At 38.5% G+C, this 27,523-nt stretch overlaps 1 protein-coding gene across 1 annotated transcript in view; it reads left to right on the top strand.

Moving 5' to 3' along the window:
* Nucleotides 1-26,757, top strand: part of adad1 (adenosine deaminase domain containing 1 (testis-specific)) — a 98,418-nt gene extending 71,661 nt beyond the window's left edge. The window contains exons 8-12 of the mRNA XM_072584204.1: nt 449-616; nt 3,455-3,687; nt 10,225-10,462; nt 19,388-19,520; nt 23,279-26,757. Coding sequence (XP_072440305.1) covers nt 449-616; nt 3,455-3,687; nt 10,225-10,462; nt 19,388-19,520; nt 23,279-23,395 — 889 coding nt within the window. The 3' untranslated portion in view covers nt 23,396-26,757. The remainder of the gene's footprint in view (nt 1-448; nt 617-3,454; nt 3,688-10,224; nt 10,463-19,387; nt 19,521-23,278) is intronic.
* Nucleotides 26,758-27,523: the final 766 nt, after the last annotated feature.

Raw genomic sequence — 27,523 nt, 5'->3', positions numbered from 1 at the left:
TTTCTGGTATCTACTGTGTTCCGCTTTTTGATCCCAAAGCAGGGCTCTTGCTTATGTATGATGCGGAAGTGTATTTGATCAAATGAGGAATTCTTCTGTCAGAGATGAATTTTCTTTATGTTGCTTCCTCTGGTACCCCTAAATTGGTGTATTCCAGTGTGTGAAAGATGACCCTCAGAAAAGAACCTTGGAATATGTGTCATGTTCCCCTTGATACAATACAAATTATTATAACACATGTCACTTGTTTTTGTAGTAAGTGTACTTGTACTTTTGCAGCACATTAGATTTCTCTGCAACAGATTACTATTAAAACATTATCACATAGCTTCTAAAACACATTCATTTTCATTTGTTATTTTTAGTGACCAAAGTACAGACAGATTTTATTGCATTGGAATTTTTTACAAGTGAAAAAGCTATTTATGTGCATCCATGTGCTTTCCAGGTATCTTTACAGGCATCTTCTCATGTTCTACAACAAAAATCCTGATGTGGTGAACCAGTCTATTTTTTGTATCGACACTGGAAGGAACGTTATTACTGTAAAGGATCGTATTAACTTTCACCTTTACCTGAATCAACTACCAAAAGGAGCTGCACAGATAAAACAGTTGTAAGTTAACAAGTCAGAGTTTTGAGTTAGTCTAATGTTGAGCTGGTATGAATACATGCATAAAGTAATGCATATTTTATAAGAATGGTATTCATTTTGTTGAAGTCTAGGTTCTAAACAGTGACTTGCTTGGGGGTAATTTTCCCAAAACTCCATAAAAAATGTATTTGCTACTTTTAGAGCATGTCCAATGAATGTGAAAAATGTGTATAATATTTTGAATATTTTACATTATTTCTATTCTCTTTCTAATATTGAGGTGCTGATAATTTCAGGATATATAGTTTTCAAATCTGACAACAAATTAGACTGTCTTCAACACAGATTCATTAAACTTGCTTTTTATGCTTCATGTGGACCTGGTCACAATTCTGTCACACATTCAGCGCACACTGCAATATTATTTCCATTATTAAATGAGAAGCTAAGTTATGTCATAATTCCCTAGCTATGCCTTTAGCTGCATTCTTCTACTGCTGGAATATAAATATGAGAACTTAAAAGCTCACAAACATGTTTCCATTGACAAAAGCTTGAATTAATCAATTGATGATAGGCATTGATGTTAGAATCATTTGCCAACTTCAGATTGTGTGTAATTCCTGTTGTTAATAAAAAACTCTAAAAGTTGCCTATAGTTATACATTAGTGCTCTGTGTTACTCTACCTTAAGTTAGTGACCCCAACCAATTGTTTTCTTTTAATTTGATAACATTATCTATCCTGACAGTAGAATATAATAAGCTACACTTTCTAATGACTAGCAATTATAGTTAAACCGTCTCTCCACTCCTATTTGTTTTGCTTTAAGACAGAGTTCTGCAGTTCTAGCAAAACATTCAAATCACAGCTGCTTCAGAAATATTGTGCTTCCCTTAAATCCAGTATTGTGTTTGTAGTTCAGTCCTCACTTTCTCCCAGAAGTCGAACCATGCTCAGTGTTCCCACAGTAGTGGTTGCAATATTTTGTGTTTTAAATGCCCAGCAGAACAGTTACTTTGGCAGTTCTTGGTGACAGGATAAGTGTGTAATACAAGTATAGCAATCAGGTACAAAAAAAAGTGCTGCAAGAACTCATCAATAGATAATAGGTGCAGGAGTAGGCCATTCTGCCCTTCGAGCCCACACAACCATTCAATATGATCATGGCTGATCATCCTTAATCAGTATCCTGTTCCTGCCTTATCTCCATAACCCTTGATTCCACATCAGGCAGTATCTGTGGATAGTGAAACAAAGTTAATATTTGAGTTTAATATAACTCTTCATATTGGACTGACATTGTTAACCTTATTTCCAGATGTTACTAGACCTGCTGAGTTTCTCCAGCTCTTGCTGTTTTGATTGCAGGTTTCCAGCATCTATGGAACTTTTATGTAGGGGTAGGGTGTCACATAAGTGGTATTAGATCCAGCAGTGGAGAGGGAGTGTTGAATCCAGCAAGTTGGGTAGTGGGTGAGAGAGGGAGGGAGAAAGAGAGACTTGGTGGATCCTGTAGTAGAGGGAAGAGGGTCGTTGAGCTATGGGGGAACAGGAGTGATCTGTTAGCTTTTGTACTGGGCAAAGTGGGGCTTTGGGTGCAGGTGGCAAAAGGGTTGTATTGAGGTGGAGTTGGGGATGTGTGGTAAGTTAGTGTCAATTTAGTAGTTACCAAGGAATTAGACTAGATTATTACTCTTCTAACTTCTCCTTGATAACTATTATCAGGAGTGGAACTTTCTTAAATGGATATTTTCAGAAGGTTGCAGGTGCAGGGGTACTGCCCATTGAAATGTTCATTTTCCTGTGCAGTTCCCTCCCAAGTGTGCTATGTATGGGATTTTGCAGGATTCCAATGAACAACCCTCAACTACACTACAGAAATGGCTAGCTGGTCATTTGGTCCTTTGTCATTGGAATTGAAGTGCACTGGTATCTTCCTTTTTTGTCAAATGTAGCTGCGAGGTGAAGCTGGCCTGCTAAGGAGTAAATAACTATTATCTAATTAATTATATGACACTTCAGAGCATGCAAGGTCTCTTCTTCCATTCATTGCGACCATAAACCTGGCTGCACCTCATCCAATAGAATGGACAAAAAGGAAGTCAGGTGATCTTAGACCTATACTTAAGTTTGTTCCTTGAACCTTCACTCTATAACTCCTTCAACTGAATGATTATTACTCTGATATAATGGAGTGCAAAGTTAGTTTTCAGGATTAGCCAGTGATTCTGTACTCTGGTAGAAAATGTAAGATTAAAATCAAAAGTTTAACACAATATCACTAGAGCCATTAGCTCACCCTGATCACTCATCTTGGACATAACCAGCATGTATTTATTCCAAAATATATTTCCATCAGTCTTTTTTAAAAAAAAACTCAAGGAAGTACTTAACATTGTCTACTAGTAATCTGGTACCCAAAATAAATTGTTGCAAATGAAATTAATAGATTGCTATAAACAAGCATCAAAACTTATGGAAATTGCAAAGAGAAAACAGCAAGTTAACATGTTAAGGTTGTTTTCTGATATCTCATGGCTGTTAAGGCGCCTCACCACTACTGTACACATGGATACTCAGAAACATGTTAAATTATGATTTAAATTAAGTCAAACTTGTTACATCTTAATAATTTTCCAATTAGAAAATTGCAGCTATTCAAACCATTAAGTTACTTTCTGTGACTTGAGTTTTTGTAGTTTCCCCGAACCCTTTTAAGGGATTTTTTTAAACTTCGTAAGATTAAAGTCAACATGTTAACTTAGCTATTTGCTTTAAGGTTGCTTATTGACATATTTGTTTTTCCACCTCTATTTGTAACTTGTAAGGGCAATGTATAACCTTTTCCTTATACAGGCATCTGGCTCCTCACTCAATATCTACCTTTCACACTAATAAAGAGATGGAACTTCACGTTATTTTGGATGGGAAGGTGTTCGCAATTAGTCATTGCAGTCCTGAAGTAACTGCTTCTAGAGTGTGCAGCATGTCAGCCAGTGATAAACTTACTCGTTGGGAAGTGCTTGGAGTTCAAGGTGCTCTACTTAGTCACTTCATTGAACCCATCTACATCAACAGCATTCTTATTGGTAAGTGTGATATTTCCATACCAAGAAAATTCATAATCTGCTAAAGTAGCCATCATTATTAAAATAATAATGCATTTTTTAATTATAGTGTTTTAGCATTTGGGTCCAATTAGGTATTTTGTAGCTTGTCAAAAGGTAATGAATATTTTTGATTTTTCTTAAATTACCTATGTTCAAGAAATTTATTATTCATTCTCATATGCACCAATGCTGTCTGTCGTCATGTTTGTTCTACTCCAAATCACATCATTTTCATTTTCTGTCAGAATGAGTGGAAGTTATTCATGGAATATATTAATCAGACTAACAAGTTTAAATGGCTTTAATTTCATGTCTGAGAATCAGGTAAAGCTTATCATTTTACCTAGATTAAAATGGGCACTTAAAGTGCTTTGAATGAGAAGGCATATTTGCATGCTGTACAATAATCAGATGCACAGCTTAAAGGTATTGTTTCAACAACTCTGTCAACAAGTGCCATGAATAGAATCAAAGTTACATCCCCTTGCAGATAAAAAACAAAAACTGTGAATGTTATGTTCAGAGACAAAAATAGAAATTGCTGGAAAAGCTGAACAGGTATTTTACAACATCTGTGGAAAGAAATCAGTCAACGTTTTAGGTCAAGTGACCCTTCCTCAGAACAGTTCTAAGGGTCACTTGACCCAAAATGTTATCTCTGACTTCACTCCACAGATGCTGCCCCGTCTGCTGAGCTTTTCTAGCAATTTCTATTTTTGTCACATCCTCTTGTGGATGTTGAGAACCGATATAACTTAGAGCAACACTGAAAACAATTTGGTTTGATGGCTGTGTTTAGGGGCAATGCTGTAGTTGGATAGTTATGATTTGGAGATGCCGGTGTTGGACTGGGGTGTACAAAGTTAAAAATCACACAACACCAGGTTATAGTCCAACAGGTTTAATTGGAAGCACTAGCTTTCAGAGCGCCGCTAGTTGGGTAGAGCACCAAGTGCACTTCTGCAGAAATAGTAGCACAGAGCACTACATCACAGTCAAGCCACTGAGTGGCACGTGCCTGTTATAAAGATAGCACTGCCTAAATATCCATGGGGCATAAACATACACGTGTAAAAGCACAAAGTAGCTCTGCCTGAATGAATGAGAATTGAAGTCCTGCATTAGAAATAGAAATGTCACGTGCAACAGGTTGAGAACAAATGCAAAGGCAGAGCAAAGAAAAAGAGATGGCTTGATAGGTTGCAAAGAACAGACTATTTAGATGGTTACGGAAGGCAAAACATGGGTCATAATGGGGCAAATTTTACTTTCTAATGTTTACACTGGTGCAACTAATCAATCAGTTATAACCGCTTTTTCAAAACAACATACCTGATCAAATAGGTCTTTCTTTGTTGTAACTGGCTATCATTGGTTGCTTCACTCAATTGTTCTGCTATTTTATAACCCCCTCTAGTGAAATGTATGTTTTGACCTTCTTTTGAGGTCAAGACGCTGAACAAATTGAGCAAGTATCATGTCATTTACAACATGGAATTTGAAGTCAAGTTGACAGAATGGAAGTTAATGGTGTCAGCCCTTCACAGATTTTTATCTGTAAGGAAATCAAGGGTAATAAGGAAAAGACAGGAAAATGACATTGAGAGGCATAGATAAGGTAAAGTTAAAAATCACACAATACCAGGTTATAGACCAACAGGTTTATTTGGAAGTACTAGCTTTCAGAGCGCTGCTCCTTCCACTAGTTACCTGATGAAGGAGCAGTGGTCTAAAAGCTAATACTTTCAAATAAACCTGTTGGACTACAACCTGATGTTGTGTGGCTTTTAACTTTGTTCACCCCAGTCCAACACTGGCACCTCCACATCATAGATAACTGAAAGCTTCCCCGTATGGCAGGGGAATCTAAAACTAGACGGCATAGATTTAAGAGGAGAGATACAGAAGAGTCCAGAGGGGAAAGTTTTTGACACAGAAGGTGGTGAGGATTATCATAGAACCACAATTATTATGGTGCAGAAGACAGCTATTGTCCCATTTCCAATAAACGGCTTATGCAGACCTTGTGAAATTGACATGTTTGACCTCTTCCCACCATATCATGAAATAAACAAATGTGTTAATTGAACAATGGTTCAATAGGCTGACAGTATTACTTGTCTAACAACATTTATTAGTTGAACAATTGAAACTGATCGAATACCATCCTGTTCATAGTAGTCAGTGCCTATTAATATTAAATAGTTTGGTGACATCTTGTCTGCAGGGGAATTGTTTTATCTGGAGTTCCCATGAACAGAGACGCCTTGGGGAACTTGGCAGTGGGTATGGAGGTACAGCAGCATTGTCAGTGAGAGAATCCAATTAGCGGGCCATTTAACGAACATGTTTCCTCCAGTCAGGGAAATGGCTGTCACAGCCAATTCCTGTGAATAGCTTCAGCAATTTAGCATGTCTCCTCTAAGCAAGGAAAATGGCTTCCACGCTCAAAATGATTCCCCTTCTCCCACAGCTATTCAGCCCGTTGTGCCTGCACCAGTTCTATCACATAGTACCAACCTTCTACCTTTTCCCTGTATTACTGCACACTAGATCTATCTAAATAATCATCTATTGCCCTCTTTCTTAGCAATGATCTCATTGAATAACAAAGCAGATTTAGTCATAAAGTCATATAGTATGGAAGTAGACCCTTCTGTCCAATTTGCTCATCCAGCCACATTTCCCAAACTAAACTAGTCCCATTTCCCTGTTTTTGGCCCATATCTGTCTTGAAAGGCCAAATGGGCTACTTCAGCTCCAATCAATGCCTTATGATCTCCGGACCGTGGACACTACACTGATCTAGATAGCTACTTCAGACCTGGCTGGCAGGGTCTGATGCCATTGTTTCCTCTAGCAGTCCTGGGGGAAAAGCCCCTGCTTTCCACTACACCATCCACCAAAAAATCCAGATCCCTCTCAACAAAGTGAGTGCCAATTTACTTCTTTCTGCCATCTCTATGGTAATTCTTCCCATTGTGTGTATGGTAAAGAACAATTCCTGACTTGCAGCATTTAAGCTGGTGCATGGCTGGGATTTAAATATGGCCTAGACAGTGAAAAACCTGGCAAGTAGCTCTACCAGAGTTGATTGGTAGATCATCAGTGCACGGAACCATAGAGTCATGTTGCATACAGAATGGAGTGAGAACTAGAAAATTTCATAAGATGATCCACTAGACCTTACAGAAAGAAACTCTCCACAAAATTCCTGAAAAAAAAATTCTGCCTGTAGGGTTCAATTTGAGCTGTTCTAGCTGTGACCATGAGAAAAAGTATTGATGAGGACTAAGAGTGGCGAAAGAAGGCTTTCAGCATGCTAGCTTTCATTGGTCAGAGCATTGAGTATAGGAGTTGGGACGTCTTATTGCAGGTGTATAAGATGTTGGTGAGGCCACATTTAGAGTCATAGAGAGTCATCAAGATGTACAGCATGGAAACAGATCCTTCGGTCCAACTTGTCCATGCTGACAAGATTTCCCAACCCAATCTAGTTCCACCTGCCAGTACCTAGCCCATATCCCTCCAAACCCTTCCTATTCAAAAACCCATCCAGATGCCTTTTAAATGTTGCAATTATACTAGCCTCCACCACTTCCTCTGGCAGCTCATTCCATAAGCGTATCACTATCTGAGTGAAAAGGTTGCCCCTTAGGTCTCTTTTATATTTTTCCCTTCTCACCCTAAACCTATGCCCTCTAGTTCTGGACTCCTCCACCGCAGGGAAAAGACTGTCTACTTATCCTATCCATGCCCCTCATGATTTTATAAACCTCTGTAAGGTCACCCCTCAGCCTCCAATGCTCCAGGGAAAACAGCCCTAGCCTATTCAACCTCTCCTTGTAGCTCAAATCTTCCAACCCTGGTAACATCCTTGTAAATCTTTTCTGAACCCTTTCAAGTTTCACAACATCTTTCTGATAGGAAGGAGACCAGAATTACTCACAATTCCTAATCAATGTTCTGTACAGTTGCAACATGACCTCCCAACTCCTGTACTCAAAACTCTGACCAATAAAGGAAAACATATCAAACGCCTTCTTCACTATCCTATCTACCTGCGACTCCACTTTCAAGGAGCTATGAACCTGTACTCCAAGGTCTCTTTGTTCAGCAACACTCCCAGGACCTTACCATTAAGTGTATAAGTCCTGCTAAGATTTGCTTTCCCAAAAAGCGGCACCTCCCATTTATCTGAATTAAACTCCATCTGCCACTTCTCAGCCCATTGACCCATCTGGTCAAGATCCTGTTGTAATCTGAGGTAACCTTATTCCCTGTCCACTACACCTCCAATGTTAGTGTCATGTTGTAATCTGAGGTAACCTTATTCCCTGTCCACTACACCTCCAATGTTAGTGTCATCTGCAAGCTTACTAACTATACCTCATATACTCACATCCAAATCATTTATATAAATGATGAAAAGTAGTGGACCCAGCACTGATCCTTGTGGCACTCCACTGGTCACAGGCCTCCAGTCTGAAAAACAACCCTCCTCCACCAGCCTACAGCCAGTTCAGTATCCAAATGGTGAGTTCTCCCTGTATTCCATGAGAACTAACCTTGTTCACTAGTCTCCCATGGGCAACCGTATCAGACGCCTTATTGAAGTCCATATACAACCCACTTGCCGCTCTGCCCTCATCAATCCTCCTTGTTACTTCTTCAAAAAACTCAAGTTTGTGAGACATGATTTCCCACACATAAAGCCATGTTGACTATCCCTAATCAGTCCTTGCCTTTCCAAATACATGTACATCCTGTCCCTCAGGATTCCCTCCAACAACGTGCCCACCACCGACGTCAGGTTCACTAGTCTATAGTTCCCTGGCTTGTCCTTACCACCTTTCTTCAATAAGAGACCACGTTAGCCAATCTCCAGTCTTCTGGCATCTCAACTGCGACTATCGATGATACAAATATCTCAATAAGAGGCCCGGCAATCACTTCCCTAGCTTACCACAGAGTTCTAGGGTACATCTGATCAGGTCCTAGGGATTTTAGAGTACTGCGTACAGTTCTCGTTACCCTACAGAAAGGATATTATTAAGCTAGAAAGAGTGCAGAAAAGATTTACTAGGATGCTACCTGAACTGGAAGGATTGGGCTAATAGGAGAGCGGATACGCTTTTTTTTAACAGGAGCACAGAAGGTTGAGGGGTGACCTTATCGAGGTATATAAAATCGTGAGAGGCATTGATAAGGTAGATAGCTGACAGTTTTCCCCCTATGGTAGGGAATCTAAAACGAGGGCATAAGTTTAAGGGGAGAGATACAAAAGAGTCCAGAGGGGCAGTTTTTTCACACAGGAAGGTGAGTGTCTGGATTGGGCTGCCAGAGTTAATGGTGGAAATGAATACAATTGTATCACTTAAGAAACATTTAGATCGGTACATGGATGGAAAAGTTTTGGAGGGATATGGACCAAACACAGGCAAATGGGACTCGTTTAAATTGTGAAGACTAGGTGGCATGGACAAGTTGGGCCATAGGGCTTGTTTCCGTGCTGTAGACCTCTATCATTCTAAGAGAGCATTCCAAGGAACAATGTTAAAGGCAGTGGGATTAATCTGTTTTACTTAATATTGGCATCCTGATTTATAACAACTTTAAACCCCTGGAGTATCAGCACCAAACAGTGACTGCGAGAATGAAGGAACATGAGCAGATCATATAGCCACTATTTTCAGTGAGATTGAGGGTATTACTTAACACTATATATCAGGCTTTAGTCCATAATCTTAGTATTAATTTTTAATTAATGTAGAATTGGGGGATGGTTCTGTTATTTTTTAATCTGCTAATTGTTTAGACAGAGTCTCCCTAACTAGCAATGCTCAATAGCCAATCAGTTGACAAAGTTAATTTGATGCCTCACCCAATTTTAATTTCTATTCATGATTCTGAACCTATAGACAATGATAGTTAGCCCCAAAGTCCTCTGAACTCCCAGGCCACTTTTGACGTCTTCAACTTTTAATCATGTTTAGGTAAGTGTTATATAAGTACAAATTATCTTTTTCAATTTTAAATGAAAATTACTTAAGAAAATATAGGATACTTGAGGCAAAAGCTTTGAAATGGTTAGGTTTGTAGTCTTCTGTCCATAAAGCTGGTTGTGGTGATTAAATTGCTTGCAAATTAAATGTTTATTAGAAGATCCTCTGCCATTTAATAAACTTTAGAAACATAACTACTTGAATTTTTATTGTTTAAATGTAATGTTTTTTCTCTCTCCACAAATGGGAAAAGGATTCAGAAGAAAGATCACTGGACATGATACGTTAACTCTAATTTCTCTCCACTGGTGTTACCAGATTTGCTGAGTTTTTCCAGCAATTTCTATATGTTTCACACTGTTAAGTCTTCCTTACTATTTGCCCTTCAATTTGTGTCAACTCTTATCTGTACTGTGCATCATGCCTCTAACTTCCTCCTTGTAAAACTAAATTAAGAATGAAACCAATCAGTTCAAATGCTTATAACATCATCTTTGATTTGGTCCTCCAGGTGACACCAACTGCACAGATACACGTGGAGTAGAGGTTGCAATTAAACAGCGTGTAGATGACTCACTGACTTCAAAGCTCCCAAATTTCTACATTGTCAGCAAACCACAAATATGTCTTACAGAAACTGCCTTTCCCTGTCTAACAAATTCTGTTCATAAAACCCTCAGTCTGAACTGGTCTCAGTCAGATTCTTTGGTAGAAGTGGTGAATGGTACAACTGGAAGAATTGCTGAAAGGTAAAAAGCTGTTACAAGCTATGTTATTTGAGTAACTTTTAATTTCAGCATAGATTATCTAAAAGTGTAATAAAAGTAGTACTGCTTGCTATTTTTTGCCTAAAACATGTAATACCATATATGTTATACTCTCATACTGGATATGTTTCTTGTACAATTTCTTCTTTCCCATTCGTTGGCAGCATTAATTAAGGGTGGTGATAAACTATCATTTATGATGAATGCATTTCTGTACCCTTCAATTTCTTAAATTCCAATTTCTCATTAACTGAATCACTGCATCCTGGTATCACACATCCTTTAAAAACTTCAGGTGTTGAAATTGGTTTTGATCAAGGCTACTCTTTTCTGTACCTACTGGTGCTATAAGCTTTACAAACTTCAAGTAACCCCATTTGGGTTGTAAGATTTTGTTTTGGTTATATTTGAAACAGCATCAAAATCATCTCTTCTTGTAGTAGGAATAGCCCTTGGAGGACTTTTACAGATACAAAGTGTGAATTCTTCCAGTTACATTTAAAGCTGGTTAGCAAGGTTAGATCTCATGGAATACAGGGAGAGCTAGCTATTTGGATACAGAACTGGCTCGATCATAGAAGACAGTGGGTGGTGATGGAGGGTTGCCTTTCAGACTGGAGGCCTGTGACAAATGGTGTGTCACAAGGATCGGTGCTGGGTCCACTGTTTTTTGTCATTTATATAAATCTTTTAGATCTGAACATAGGAGGCATGGTTCATAAGTTTGCAAGTCACACCAAAATTGGAGGTGGACAGCGAAGAAGGTAACCTCAGTACAATGGGACCTTGATCAGATGGGCCAATGGACGGAGTGGCAGATGAAGTTTAATTTAGATAAATGTGAGGTGCTGCATTTTGGAAAGCAAATCAGAGCAGGAGTTATACACTTAATGGTAAGGTCCTGGGGAGTGTGACTGAACAAAGAGACTTTGGAGTGCAGGTTCATACTACCTTGAAATTAGAGTCGCAGGTAGCTAGGATAGTGAAGAAGGCGTTTGGTATGCTTTCCTTTATTGGTCAGAGCATTGAGTATAGGAGTTGGGCTGTATAGGACATTGGCTAAGCCACTTTTGAATTATTGTGTGCAGTTCTGGCCTCCATCCTGTAGGAACAATGTTGTAAAATTTAAGAGTACAAAAAAGATTTACAAGGATGTTGCTAGGGTTAGAGAATTTGGGCTATAAGAAGAGACTGAATAGGCTGGGCCATTTTCCTGGAGCATCAGAAGCTGATGGGTGACTTTATAAAGGTTAATAAAATCATGTGGGGCATGGATAAGGTAAATAGACAAGGTCTTTTCCCTGAGGTGTGGGAGTCCAGAACTAGAGGACATAGGTTTAGGGTGAGAAAGGAAAATTTAAACGGCAACTTTTTCATGCAGAGGGTGGTGCATGTGTGGAATTAGCTGCCACAGGAAGTGGTGGAGGCTGGTACAATTACAACATTTAAAAGGCATGTGGATGGGTATATGAATGGGAAGACTTTATAGGGATATGGCCAAGTGCTGGCAAATGGGACTAGATTAGATTGGTATGTCTGGTCGGCATGGACGAGTTGGACCGAAGGGTCTGTTTCCGTGCTGTACATCTCTATGACTCTAATAAAACTGGGATTAAGTTTGTCTAATAGTGTGAGTGAAGCCATTGTCTTTTGTAATTTCCTAAATGCCTAAATTTCATGAACAATTTTTTTTTAATAGTGCCAATTGTGTTTGAGTTTTGCGTTATTTTAGCAATTCAGCCAACCATTAACCCTTTAAAACATTGGAAGAGGTGGCCCTCTGTTCATTCTCATGTATTCTAACATCGCTTGTTCTGTCCATAGTGGATACATAGTTAGTATTTTAGGGGTTTTGGAGAAGTGATATTCATGCTAACTTCCACAGAACTAGGCTAATGTCGCAGGAAATGAAAGTGCATCTTTTAACCACCTGGCTTTGGGCCTTCTTCAGAAATGATGGCACTGACCATTGGGTGACATTGCTAACCAAGAAGTGTGATTGCTATTTTGGGAATGCTCCTGACTCACGATCTCTGCCAAGGAGATGAAACTCCAACCAAAGTTCTGATTGGACTTCATTTCCTATACGTATATTGTTACGATGCAGGGTAAACCCTTCTGCTACTTAAACCAAACACATAGAAAAGCTCACCGTGCCTTGTAATCTGTTAAAGTGTGAGGGATGGAGAACTACCCAAATTCCACTACTTAACGAAATAAAAACAATTTTATTATTTAACTCTGAAAGAGAACATTAAACAACATTAGTTACAACTGTAAGCTTCCTTTCTCTTAAATTTGTTATCCACCTCCCACTCTATAACAATATACTGATCCGATAAAGCCCCTATTAAATATACAGTAAATCAATTATCAAAACTCGCCAGTGTTGTCAATCCTCCTTTGCAGATTTCCCTGGGTCATCTTCAGTCTTCTGCTGCAAAGCTGTTTCATATGACAAGGTACCTTTCAGAGAGAAAGGTTGTGGGCAGTCTGTATGGCAGTAGGTGCTTTTTGTCTCTCTGGCTAACTGTCCAAAATGCCTGTTTTTATACCCCAACGCATCAGATCGTATCATTGATTCAGTGTTGTCGAAACAGTAAAATTCAAATTTAATTGGGTTTTATTACCTTATGGCATAATTTAAACTGGTTGGTTGAATTTGAATTGTTGTGAAAATATAGCAACTAAGCTCAGCTATTTGTTTCACAGCCAAATATTACATTTTTAAATTCTCCAGGACACTGTGACATGATAGGTGTTTACTAGCTTTCACTCTCTTTTAAAGGTACAATACACACCTTCAACTTCATAACAATATGAAGAATAAATGCCTATAGGAACATACAGGAAACTGCCATTGGTAGCTATTTTGATGATTTTCTAAGCAGTTTTATGCAATTTCTAGATCAATGCATTAGCAACATTTTGGTACACTCTATAATACCAACAGGTTACAAACATAGCAATAAAAAGGACGGAGTATGTTTTTTGCCCCTTTTCAGACTGCTCTGTATGTGATCATAGCAGAACTGTTTGTGGCTTTGCCGTCAACTTACTTTCTTCATCAAAAATAGATTGATCCTTGCCTTAAGCTTTGCATTAAAATGTTGAATGACGTTGCTTACACTCTTCTGGGAAGATCATTCCACATACTAACAAACTTCTGAAAGAAAAGAATTTCTGCTGACTGCAGTCTTAAATGAGAGACCATGTCCTTAAACTTGCACCCTCTCGTTCAGAGGGGAAAACATCCTGTCAGCATCCATCCTGCCAAGTTATTTTACCATTTCACAAGATCATCTTTTGTTCTCTTGAGCTCCTTACAGTCCCAACATGCCCCTTTCCTCATAAGATGGTTTCTGGAATCAATTGAGTGAACTTCTAATGCAGATGTATCCTTCCTTGAGTAAGGAGAACCAAACTATCAAATATGGCCTCACTAAAACTATAAAAAAGCATTACACATACCACATCTATAATACTGTGAACAGTTTTGGTCCTTTTATCTAAGGAAAGAAGAGCTGACATTGGAGGAATTCCAGATAAGTTTCATGAGATTGACTCCAGGAATGGAAGGATTTTATGAGCAGAAGTTGAGTCAGTTAAGGCTGTACATGGAGAGGAGAACTTATTGAAACATACAAAACTCTCAGGAAGCTTAACAGGGTAAATGTAGAGAGGTTGTTTCTCCTTGTGGGGAGTGTCCAGAACCAGAGGGCATAGAGTAAGAAGTTGTCATTTAGTACAGAGATGATTTTTTTTTGGAGTTGCATTATTTACTACAAAGAGCTGTTGAGGTTGGGTTGCTAAGAATGTTAAAAGCTGAGATAGATTCTTAATCAGTAAAGGAATTTAGAAGTGTAGTGAAAAGGCAGAAAAGCAGATTTGAAGGGTATCAGATCAGCAATTATTCTATTTGAACGGTGAAATAGACTCGATGGACCCAATAGGCCTATTACAGTTCATGCATCTTTTGGTATGAGGCTCTGTACATTAATATCAAAATGTTCCTATTTTTATACTTGGTTCTCCTTAGAGCTATCAGCAACATTCTATTTGCCTGTTTACTAACTTTTCATGATTCATGTATAAGACTGCCCAAAACCATCTGCACTACAGTAATCTGCTTTCCATTGATTTCCATTCAAATAGCATGCATTATTTTATTCGTCCAGCTAAAGCAGCTAAATTTACATTTTACCACATGAAATATCACAATTTTCCCTATAACAGATTTATCATTTCCTGCTTTCTGTCTCCCTTCTTTCTTGGATAGGGGAATTGCGTTCACTATTTTCCAATGGGGCATTTCCATGACCTAGAGAATTTTAGAAAAATTACAACCAATACATCTCCCTATTATCCTACATTTACAAGCAGTGTATTGTAATACTCTTCACTTGTGTAGATTGGTGCAGCAGCATAGAGTCATCGCACGGAAACAGACCCTTCGGTCGAACTGGTCCGTGCCGACCAGTATCCCAAACTTAACTAGTTCCACTTACCTGCATTTGGACCATATCCCTCAAGTTCTTTCCTATTCATGTACCTGTCCAACTATGTTTTAAATATTGCAAAGGTATCTGCTTCTACCACTTCTCTGGCAGCTCATTCTATACATACACCATCCTCAGTGTGAAAAAGTTGTCCTTGGGGTTCCTTTTAAATTTTCCCCCTCTGATCTTAAACCTATGCTCTTTAGTTTTGGACTCCACTACACGTGGAAAAAAGATCAGCTATTCACCATATCCATGCCCCTCATGATTTTATAAACCTCTATAAAGTCACCCCTCAACCTTCTACACTCTAGTTAAAAAAATCCCAGCCTATCCAGCCTCTCCTTATAATTCAAACCCTCCAGTCCCAGCAACATCTTTGGAATTTTTTTTCTGCACCCTTTCTGGTTTAACAATATCCTTCCTATAGCAGGCAAACCGGTATTCCAAAAGTGGCCTCACCAATGTCTTGTATGGTTGCAACATGACCTGCCAACTCCTATACTCAATGTTCTGACCAATAAAGGGAAACATACCAAACACCTTCTTCACTATCCTATCTATCCACTTTCAAGGAAATATGAACTTGCACTCCAAAGTCTCTTTGTTCAGCAACACACCCAGGACCTTACCATTAAGTGTATAAGTCCTGCTGTAATATGCCTTATCTAAATTAAACTCCATCTTCCAATCCTCAGTCCATTGGCCCATCTGATCAAGATCCGATTGTACTCTGAGGTAGCCGCTGTCCAACTACACCCCCAATTTTGGTGTCATCTGCAAACTTAATTCCTATGATCACACCCAAAGCATTTATTTAAATGACAAACAGCAGTGGGGCCAGCACTGATGCCTTGTGGCACACCACTGGTCACAGGCTTCCAGTCAGAAAAGCAACCCTTCACCACCACCCTCTGTCTTCTACATTCGAGCCAATTCTTTATCCAAAAGGCTATGCTTGCTCGAAGCTAAATATATTTATTCACAGGGTACACATAGAGTCATAGAGATATACAGCATGGAAGCAAATCCTTCAGTCCAAATCATCCATGCTGACCACATATCCTAACTTAATCTAGTCCCATTTGCCAGCACATGGCCCATATCCCTCTTAAACCCTTCCTATTCATGTACCCATCCAGATGCCTTTTAAACGTTGTAATTGTACCAGCCTCCACCACTTCCTCTGGCAGCTCATTCCATACATGCACCACCCTGTGCGTGAAAACATTGCCCCTTAGGTCCCTTTTAAAATTTTCCCCTCTCACCCTAAACCTATGCCTTCTAGTTCTAGACTCCCACACCCCAGGGAAAATATCTTGTCTATTTACCCTATCCATGCCTGTCATGATTTTATAAAACTCTATAAGGCCACCCCCTCAGCCTGTTATGCCCCAGGGAAAACAGCCCCAGCCTATTCAGCTTCTCTCTGTGGCTCAAATCCTCCAACCCTAGCAACATCCTTCTAAATCTTTTCTGAACCTTTTAAGTTCCTCCTGATGGGAGGGAGACCAGAATTACACACAACATTCCAAAAGTGGTCTAACTAATGTTCCATACAGCCGCAACATGACTTCCCAACTCCTATACTCAATACTATGACCAATAAAGGAAAGCAAAACAAATGCCTTCTTCACTATCCTATCTACCTGTGACTCCACTTTCAAGGAACTGTGAACCTACGCTCCAAGGTCTCTCTGTTCAACAACACTCCCCAAGACCTTACCATTAAGTGTAGAAGTCCTGCTCTGATTTGCCTTTCCAAAATGCAGCACCTCACATTTATCCAAATTAAATTCCATTTGCCACTCCTTGGTCCATTGGCCCATCTGATCAAGATCCCTTTGTACTCTGAAGTAACCTTCTCCAGTATCCACTACACCTCTAATTTTGGTGTCATTTGCAAACTTACTAACTATCCTCCTATGTTCACATCCAAATCATTTATATAAATGACGATCTCTGCCATCAGGAGAAATATCTAAACACTTCATCTTTTTCAATTAAACAAAAGCTTGGAACTTTGTATTCCATGGTGTTTTCCTCATGGCAAAACAGTGAGCAATCAGAATTGACCTGCCATTTTTCCATTTTTAAAAAAGAAACTTAGGCACTAAGTGTTTCTTGGTGCTTTCTCCAAGGCAATACGTCAACCATTCAGAAATTGGTTGCTAAACAATTATCATCATTTTTCACATGCAGTATGAATTGTTGCTCTTTGAAATTTGGTGTTCTTACACGTGTCCAAATAAATTCAAGGTAAAAAAGTTCAACAGCATTTTACTTTTCTTTGAAATATATATGTGTTTATATGATTAAATGACTAATGTTTTTGCTCATGATAAGTGAAGAATAGATTATTTTTTAGGACGATGGTTTGTATTATATGGTGTTTTTGAGTGCGGTTTAGAGCAGAATTTCACATCTTGGTCAAAGAGTAGATTTTAAAGAGTGCCTTAAAATTGGAAAAAGGGGCAAAGGTGGAGAGGTTTAAGGAGAGAATTCCAGAGCTTGGTTCTAAGTATCCGAAGACATAATCGTCAGCTTGGTTAGGAGAATGGCAAGTTCTGGAACACAAGTCTTCTGTACTTTGCCAGAATGCTATCAGGACCATATTCTTTGCAACATGCAATGCATCTAACTGTTTCTTGATATCACAGAGTGATATTAATTGGCTGAAAAGTGGCATCTGTGATGCCAGGGACTACTGAGGGAGGCCAAAATGGATCATCCACGTGGTACTTCTGGCTGAAGACTGCTGCGAATGCTGCATCCTCATCTTTTGTATACACCTGCTTCCTCCAGCACTTCGGTATCTATGTCTTGTCTTTTTCAGTCAGAGTTAAACTTTATTCTGCTTTTGGCAATACTCTATTAACACTCTGGGTCTTTTGTTCTATAACACCTTTAATCTCTGATTTTCTGCCCAGATCTTGTCATTTCTCACGACCCACTTTTCAACAATAAAATTCATAACTTTTATACCTCGCTACAGTTTCAAAGAGCCATTGGACTGAAATGTTAATGGTTTCTTATTCTATAGTCGCGACTGGATTTGTTGTCTTTATCAAACATCATGTTTCAAATCCAGTTTTCGAACATAGGCAGCATTTTGTTTTTGTTTTAAAGAAGTAGAGACATATGAATGCAGTTGGAAATAACAAATGGGTCAGAAAAGACTGGATTATGCCTGGGTCATTCCACTTCATATAGGTTATCAATCTCCTCAAAAAAAAATCCTTGACTCCACCCCCTTGCAAACTATTGTCCCATGTCCAACATCGCCCTCATGCTAAAGTCACTGAATATGTTATTGCTTTGTGAATCAGTGCTTATTTTCCCTGGAGCTTCTTGTTTGAGTCCATCTAATTCAGTTTAAGTAGAATTCTATATGACCGTAATAAAAATAAACTATTCTCACTCTCATCACTCTGTTGTCCTCTCAGGATCTGTGCTTGATATCATCCTATTGTTCATTTACACGTTGTGTCTCATTCAAACACACTTATTTTCCTCCAAAATATGCCATGGCGACATCTAGCTTAACAACTCTTCCGTCTTTTGCAATTCTTCCAGTATTGTGAAAATATCAAATTGCTTTCCTGATAGCTAATAGTGGACAAGCAGAAATTTTCACCAATTAAATATTTGGATTATAAAGGCCATTGCCTTCCATCACTACTCCAAACTCTTATTACTGACTCCATTTCTCATTCTAGTTTCCAACTCTCTCTATGGTGTCATCTCATTTTTCTGTAATCTAATTGGGTCTGACAATCCCAAAATATCTGCACTCATCTAATTTTGGCCTTTACAGCAATCCAAAGCCTTTAAGATTCTGCATTCTAATTTGATCTTGACTCCTCAAATTATCTCAAATAACATCCCTGTTAATGTTAGGAAGGTAATCATTTTTATACATTTTAAGATGAATTTAGAAATTTCTAGACTAATCTGATTTCTGACATTGTCGTCATCTAGTTCTTATCAATTTTTAGTTTTTTTTTCTTTGTCATTTTCTCTCCATTTATTTCTCCCTCTCTCCCTTTTCTCTCTAGGCTACAATTGGATTCTAATTTCATCTTTCTTCTTTCCCATTCATTTGTTTTCTTTTGTTGTTTCATTGACCATGGGTCATTGGGTATAACGTTTAAGACATTCCCAATATACTGCCATTTGCGGTGTCTTCTAAAAAACAAGGTTTAAAACTTCAGTTCACCTTGTTCACTGAAATTCACCATTCCAGCAGTTTGGGCCATTATTTGAAGATTTTCACTTGAGGAATTTATACAAATATGATTAACTTCTTTTGTGACGAGTTTATCTCCTGAAATAAACCTGTTTGAATATTGAATTTGGAATTGCTTCTTATTGTCCTTTTCAAAACTGATATTTGTTTTTATTTAAGCTCGCCATTTAAAAGTGGTACCTCCATGACCAGTCGCTTGTGCAAAGCTGCTATGCTGAGTCGTTTCTATCTTGTTGCAAAAGAAGCAAATAGAGAAGATTTATCTACGGTTCCAACATATCATGCAGCAAAGGTAAAGTTACTTCCAGCTTTAAGAATCAACTCACAGTAAAATTTCTAGTAGCTATAATCTATGTTCAGAAAAATTTCATTTTATTACATTAATTAAGGTCATCACTTTAGCCTTCATCGTCCTGGCAACAGTTTGTTCAAAACCTAGTGTCATATTTGACCTTGAGATGAGCTTCCACCTCATTCCTGCTATGACACAGCCTATTTCCACCTCACCCCTCTTTGATACAGTTTCACTGCCTGTGACTGACAGTTCACAGCCTTGGTCTGTTCAGTTCCAAAAAAAAAAATTTTTTTATGCTACCGTCATGTTGGCTGAAGATGTGTCCATTGCACAAAATTTTTTCCACATCTAGTGCCATCTTGTTACAGTTAAACATTATCTATAAGTTCTAGTTTGTTTGGCTTCCATTTCTCTGTTTTCAGTTTAATTTTGCATCCATTAAATGCAACTTATTTGGGATGGTCAATAAGTGTCTGATTTTTACAGATTTCCTTTTTTTGCGGGGGGGGGGGGGGGAGGAGGACTGTCCATTCATATGGATTTCATTGCAGAATAGTTAACAGAACATTTTGTTGAATCTTTAACATTATTAGAATCTTCATTTCTTTAATTTTAGGATGTTTAATTGCTTAATTAAAACTACTATGCATTTGTCCATTTCTCATCAATAATATTAGGAATAAACAACAAGGAGGCAATGGCCTAAGATAATATCACTGGACTGTTAATCCAGAAATTCGAGAAATGTTTTGGGGACCGAAGTTTGAATTTCATCATGGTAGATGGAATTAGAATTCAATAAATATCTGGAACTAAGAATCTGATAATGACCATGAATCACTGTCAATTTTTGAAAAAACCTATCAGGGGAGAAAATCTGCCATCCTCACCTAGTCTAGCCTTTATATGAGACTCCAGACCCACAGCAATGTGGTTGACTGTCATTTGCTGTCTCAAATGTTCCAGCAAACCACTCAGTTTCATTAATCACGAGAAAGCCTCAAAACAAAAGACTGAAATTAGATGAACCATCTATCATCAATCGACACATCAGAAATTTCAAAGGTAAAAACAGCCCTGTCAAAGTCTTCCTTGCTAACAGACACCACTATGACCCTGGATACGTCCTGTCCCACCATCAGGACAGGCCCCACAGTTTCTATGGTATGCTTTGGGAGGGAGTTGCCCTTGGAGACCGCAACATTGACTTTAGATGTCATGAAGTCTTACAACAGCAGGCAAAACATGGGCGAAAAAGGGTCCTGCTGATTTCCACATTCCAGCCTTTTATTCTTATAATAAAAGCAAGCAGGTAACTAGAGAAAAGATTGGCCAACTAAAGGATAAGGAAGGAAGGCTGTGTGTCGAACCTGAGAGAATGGGTGAGATTCTGAATGATTACTTTGCATCAGTGTTCACTGAGGAGAGGGACATGATGAATGTTGAGATTCGAGATAGAAGTTTGATTTCTCTGGATCACATTGACATGTGATCCAGAGATGTGTTAGGTAGGTTAGAGATTATTAAGATGGCAAATCCCCAGGACTGGATGGGATCTATCCCAGGTTGCTGAGGGAGATGAGAGAGGAAATAGTAGGGCCCTGACAGCTATCTTTGTAGCATCCTTAAACGAGTGAGGTGCCAGAGGATTGGAGGGTTGCTCATGTTGTCCCTGCGTACAGGAAGGGTAGTAGGGATATTCCGGGTAACTACAGACCAGTGAGCCTTATGTCAATGATAAGAAAGTTGCTGGCAAAGGTACTGAGAGATAAAATCTACTTATATTTGGAAAAGAATGGGCTTATCAGTGATAGGCAACATGGTTTTGTGCGGGGGAGATCATGCTTTACCAACTTAATAGGGTTCTTTGAGAAAGTGGCCAAGCTGATAGATGAAGGAAGGTCTGTAGATGTCATATACATGGACTTTATTAAGACGTTTGATAAGGTTTCCCATGGTAAACTAATGGAGAAAGTGAAGTCACATGGTGTGCAAGGTGTTCTAGCTAGGTGGATAAAGAACTGGTTGGGCAATAGGAGACGGAGAGTAGTAGTTGAAGGAGGTTTCTCAAAATGGATAAAGGTGACCAATGGTGGTCAACAGGGATCAGTGCTGGAGCCACTGTTGTTTGTGATATACATAAATCATTGGAAGAGGGCACTATTGGTATGATCAGCAAGTTTGCAGATAACACAAAGATTGGTGGAGTAGCAGAAAGCATAGGGGACTGTAAAAGAATACAGGAGAATATAGATAGACTGGAAAGTTGGGCAGAGAAGTGGCAGATGGAGTTCAATCCAGGCAAAAGTGAGGTGATGTGTTTGGGAAGTCTAATTCGAGAGCAAATTATACAGTAAATGGAAGAGCATTGGGAAAAGTTGATGAGCAGAGAGATCTGGGAGTTCAGGCCCAATATACCCTGAAGGTTGCTGCACAGGTGGATAGAGTGGTCAAGAAGGCATATGGTATGCATGCCTTCATCAGATGGGGTATTGAGTATATGAGCTAGCAGGTCATGTTAAAATTGTACAAGACGTTGTTTCGGCTGCATTTAGAGTACTGTGTACAGTTCTGGTCACCACATTACCAAAAGGACGTGGACACTTTGGAGAGGGTGCAAAGAAAGTTTACGAGGATGTTGCCTGGTATGGAAGATGCTAGCTATGAAGAGAGGTTGAGTAGGTTAGGATTGTTTTCATTAGAAAAAAGGAGATTGGGGAGGGACCTGATTGAGGTCTACAAAATCATGAAGGGTATAGACAGGGTAGATAGATATAAGCTTTTTCTCAGGGTGAAGAACTCCGTAACAAGAGGTCACACTTCTAAAGTGAGAGGTGAAAAGTTTAAGGGGGATATATGCAGTAAATACTTTACACAGAGGGTGGTAGGTGCTTGGAATGTGTTGCCAGCAGAGGTAGTAGAGGCAGGAATGGTAGATTCATTTAAGGTGTGTCTGGACAAATGCATGAGTAGGTTGGGAGCAGAGGGATACAGATACTTAGGAATTGGGCTATAGGTTAAGACAGTAGATTTGGATCAGCTCAGGCTTGGAGGGCTGAAGGGCCTGTTCCTGGGCTATAAATTTTTTGTTCTTTGTTCTATCCTCCCTCAGCTGTAGAGATCCTTTTATTTTAAGGACACTCAGTTCCTGATCAGATTAGACCTTTTGTTCTAACATGAAAAGAGATAAATTCCAAAAGTGAGGTGAGAGTCACACTCCTTGACATCAAGGCCACATTTACCAACTGGAGTATCAAAGACCCCAAGCAAAACTGGAGTCAATGGAAGTCAGGGAAAAACTGTCTCCAATTTTTCCTACCAGGTCATACCTGGTTCAATTATTTCATAAATGACTTAGAAATAGGTTGCAATACTTTCATGTCCCTGGGTCAAAATCCTGGAATTCCCTCCCTAACACCATTGAGGGTCTACCTACACCAAATGAACTAGAGCTGTTCAAGAAGGCAGCTAACCACCACCATCTCAAATGCAACTAGAAGCAGGCAATAAAAGTTGACCCAGCCACATCCCACAAGTGAATTTAAAAATACATTGTGTGTGTTTAAAAAAAAACAAAGCGAAGGTAATAATTAGGATTTCACTTTTCCAATCAGCATAATGCTTAATTAATTGTGATGGAAAAAGTCTTCATATCAATTGCTAAATGATTTGCTGCACCTTTTTCACCATTTAGTTTTTACTTCAAATTTCCAGCACTCATATTTTATAGCTCTTCAATTTGTCATTCCTTTCAGATGATGGCAAAGTCATATCAAGAAGCAAAGGTTTTGCTGAAATCATCACTGGTACATCATGGTTTTGGTTCCTGGTTGGTCAAGAATCCAAATGCTGAAGTATTCCAAATGCAATGAGGTAGAATACTGAGAAAATCTTGGTTAAAAATCACACAACACCAGCATCTCCAAATCGAGAAAATCTTGAACTGTAAACTCAATCACATGCGCTTCATTTCTTTATATCTAAAGGTTGCTGTATATTGGTGTGGATAATCGGCAAAGTGCAAATTAAAGTTTAGAATGTCTCTTCTTTTAATTCATTCTAGATCAACCATTCTACCATAGAAATGTTTGTACCTCAATATATCTCTTCAGATTCAATTTTTTTTAAAAAGAAAAGAGCCCCTTGTTCACTCATCGCTCTACAAAAGCAGTGTGATGATGATTTGCAGTTTGTTACTGATGTTTGCTGTAAAGGTTCTATGGCTGAAAAATAACAGCATACTGGATAACATTGGCTAAATTCAAACTACTTTATTGTGAAAAAACTATTTTGCAATGTTATATTTAGTTCTTTGGTACAGCATTGAAGTAATTAATACTACACAGAATGCTTTCTGACCAAAAAAACACCTAAGTATTTGGTTACCCTGTTTTTACACTGTTTGCAGTGGAAACAATTCTGTTCTTGAAAATAAGCCTGATTGAAAATATATATGACATGAAGTAGATGGGAAACTTATGTCAGAGTTAGACATGAAGCTAATTTTTCCATGATGTAGCACAACTATTTTGACCTCCAAAACAAGAATATAGTATCCTTCAAAAATACACAAATGATTAGATTTATCCAACTTCTTACTGTGTACACAAGACATCTAGTGGCTAATTAGTTATGCTTTCCTGTGGGGAAGTGCCTAGATTTCACCAGATACTTCTCATGGTTATATGTTCAAGATACATTTCTCATTGTACAAATTACTAAGTACTATTACAAATTGCACTGGTATATTCAATTTAGGTAGAACACTGGAATAGGCTTTCACTTTTAAAAAAAAAATTCCATCCTTTATTAACAGATCTTATTTGATCCCTAGGTAATGATAAAGATAATGGTTCCAGAAATCATCATAGGAGAATGCTAGTTCATGATTTTTAGGCTGTTGGAATTGTTGTAACCATTATACATTGTTGAGATATTTTCAGAATTGAAAGCAATAAATCAAACTGGCTGACGTAGAGCACCTTGCGCTAATTTGATGAATCAGATTTAAACCACTACGTTATGTTGTGTACTACTACAATGTAATATTTAGAATATGAGACATTGCCATGCAATATGGAGGCCATTTAGCTTTTCATCATATTTGTGACCTTAATACAGTGTCTTAAGTATTTGTTATAAGGGTTTTGATCCCTCAACTTGGCACAGAATCCTCTTACCCATCCAGTCTTCCTTGAAAAATTAATGTACAAGTCACCATTTCCCTATCTTGCGAGTGCAGCCAACTCTGCAGTCAAGCCATTTCTGTTCTTGTTCTTGGTTACTAGTGAGTACAAGTTAGCCAAGTTTTAATGCTCTTGAATTTTTTTAAAAAAGAAACATGCAGTTTCCACCATCCCTGCCTTTCTGACAGGTAGTCCAACTGGGAAATGAATTAGATCGCTTGTTGCGAAATTGAGCATCAGACTATTTCACCTAATGAATATAGATACATAATGTGAAGGTTCTATTGAATCCATGATCTCAACTGTTCCACACTGAAGAAATGTCAAAACGGCAGTGAATGAATGTACCATTGATACTACTAGATGTTAGAGGGTGGGATATCAGTTATCACACTGAAATGATGGCGATAGGAAGGAGTGGAGGAAATCTGTACAGCCCATTTATCGTATCAATGAAAAGAATTCTAGGTTTAAGCAACCTTCCATCTATTTCAGTTAGATTTTTTTTTAAACTAAAGCCTGGTGTAAAAATTGCCAAATGTGGGCAGCAGTAGACAGATTGATGTGCTGGCCTGATTTCTAATTGCCAGTTAAATTCTATCTCTCGCTTTGACCCCTACTGTGAAATTTTCACACCAATTGAAGATAAGGAAATCTGAAGAAACTTCACTTTTTGGTGACACAGAGCAATATTCGCATTGGTGTCAGACAAAAACTGACTCCTCTGGATCTTCAGAACGTCTACACAGGGCTTATAAAAGTGAACAGTTTCCCATAAATGCATGCTTTTAATTAGCGGAGAACCTAATGCTAGGAAGAAAAAACAAGATCTTTGAATTGTAAGGGAGATGTAGCTCAAAATCTTGCATGTTGCATTATTAAGCTTGAGTATAATAGAACTCTAAAACTAAACAGCAGGATTGCACAAGTGTGCAGGAAAGGAATTGAGTGGTGACCTGAAGTGCAATTATGTCTTCATGCTCTGTGACTAAATTATTTCAAACACCATTTTGATAACAATATTGCCACAACATCTAGTACTTGCGCTTGCAAGTTTAACGCTGAAATACCACATCAAAGCTTGCACAATTGCCTTCATGATTTGGATGATAGCTGGGAATGTATTTTCCTTCATGCAGACCACGTTTCCCAAGAAATCTGATTCTGTCTGGACCAGTAATTCTTTTGGCTGTTTGCACACTTGAAAGCAAAGGCTATAACTACAAACTTAATAGATACTGTGTGTACTTGACCTCTTTCTTTATTGTCCACTTGCTCTTTCCTACTATTTCTTTGACTTTTATTTAAATTTATTCTAATCTTGCTCCCCAGCCCTGCACCAAAACAAGAATAAGTCTTTCTCAAAACACCTTTTTCTCTTGTGTTTTCTGCCTCATAGGGCTCTGTAAGACATCTTCCAAAAAAAGTATAATTGACTCAACACTGGCCATCAAGTTTTTTTCTAAAAGGCGATTGAAAGTCCGATGTGTAAAATATGGTCACGTTGATTAACCCAACCAACCAGATTTATCCTGTGCACATTGAAAAATGCATCCAATTAGGCATAGTTGCCACTGGGTCACTAAACTCAGTAGTGACCTGCAGAGCTCAGTGTTGGATGATAAGTAGTCACTACAAGATGATATTGAAATAGCGAGTATTGAAGAGAAATAAAATGAAGGAACATTAGGATTGGGGTTTGTAAGTAGAAATTAAAATGTAAATCTTTAATATTTTTGTTACATAGATTTTCTGTTAAGCAAAGGTGTTTCTAACATTTGAATACTTCATTACTGTAAGACTATGGTTCAATTTCGTCATAGTCACTTAATTTATTCAAGGAGCTTGAGGTCTAACATGAACAACTTGCAGTAACTAAGTTAAATTCACAAATACATTTGTGAGCCTCTAAAATGTGTATGCAGCACTTCTGTGAATTTATCAGTTTTGCAATCAGTGACCGAAATAATTCTGCCCTCTTATTGTCCTACCTCAGATAGAGAGAGGGATGAGATGGTAATTGGAGGAGTTTGTTTATTCTAGTAATTTGTTAGTGTTTGCTTTGTTAGTTTCAAAAATAAACAGTTGACAACATTTCATTCTGTGTCAGTTTTACATTTTTTTCTCAGCATTTATGTATTAGTCTGTATTGTAAATTAACAGTCTAAGGGATTTGGATTCTATTTTGATTGGTGTGTAATACTGACATGAACCATTCTGAACTGACCACCAGGAGTTACAAAAAGATCAGATTGTCTCTTGTGTATTAAATTTCTATGAATGTGTTATTTCTTGCAGAACACAAAATTAAGTTGCACATAGCTTTTTTTTACTGGCCAATTTTTTAAAGTGTTGAATAATATTTGCCATACAAGGAAGGTATCAAGGAGGAGTAAATGAGGACTGCAGATGTAGGAGACCAGAGTCGAAGAAAAGCACAGCCGGTCAGGCAGTATCTGAGGAGCAGGAGAGTCAACGTTTCAAGTTAGAGCTGCATTTTATATAGTTGCGGCATGATATTGCGGCTCCGGAACTCAATCCCTCTACAAATGAAACCTAACACACACGGTTTGCCTTCTTAACAGCAGTGTCCACCTGGATGGCAACTTTCAGGGATCTATGTACGTGGACTCCCAAGATCTCTCTGCACGCCCACACTATCAAGAATCTTTCCGTTAACCCTTTACTCAGCCTTCCTGTTATTCTTCCCAAATGCATCGCCTCACATTTAGCTGCATTGAATTCCATTTGCCACCTGTCAGCCCAATTCTGCAGTTTATCCAAGTCTCCCTGCAACCTGTAACATTCTTCCAA

This window comes from Chiloscyllium punctatum, chromosome 14, assembly GCF_047496795.1.
Source record: "Chiloscyllium punctatum isolate Juve2018m chromosome 14, sChiPun1.3, whole genome shotgun sequence".
In the NCBI taxonomy this organism is placed as follows: domain Eukaryota; kingdom Metazoa; phylum Chordata; class Chondrichthyes; order Orectolobiformes; family Hemiscylliidae; genus Chiloscyllium; species Chiloscyllium punctatum.
This window is presented reverse-complemented; position numbering and strand designations above follow the sequence as displayed.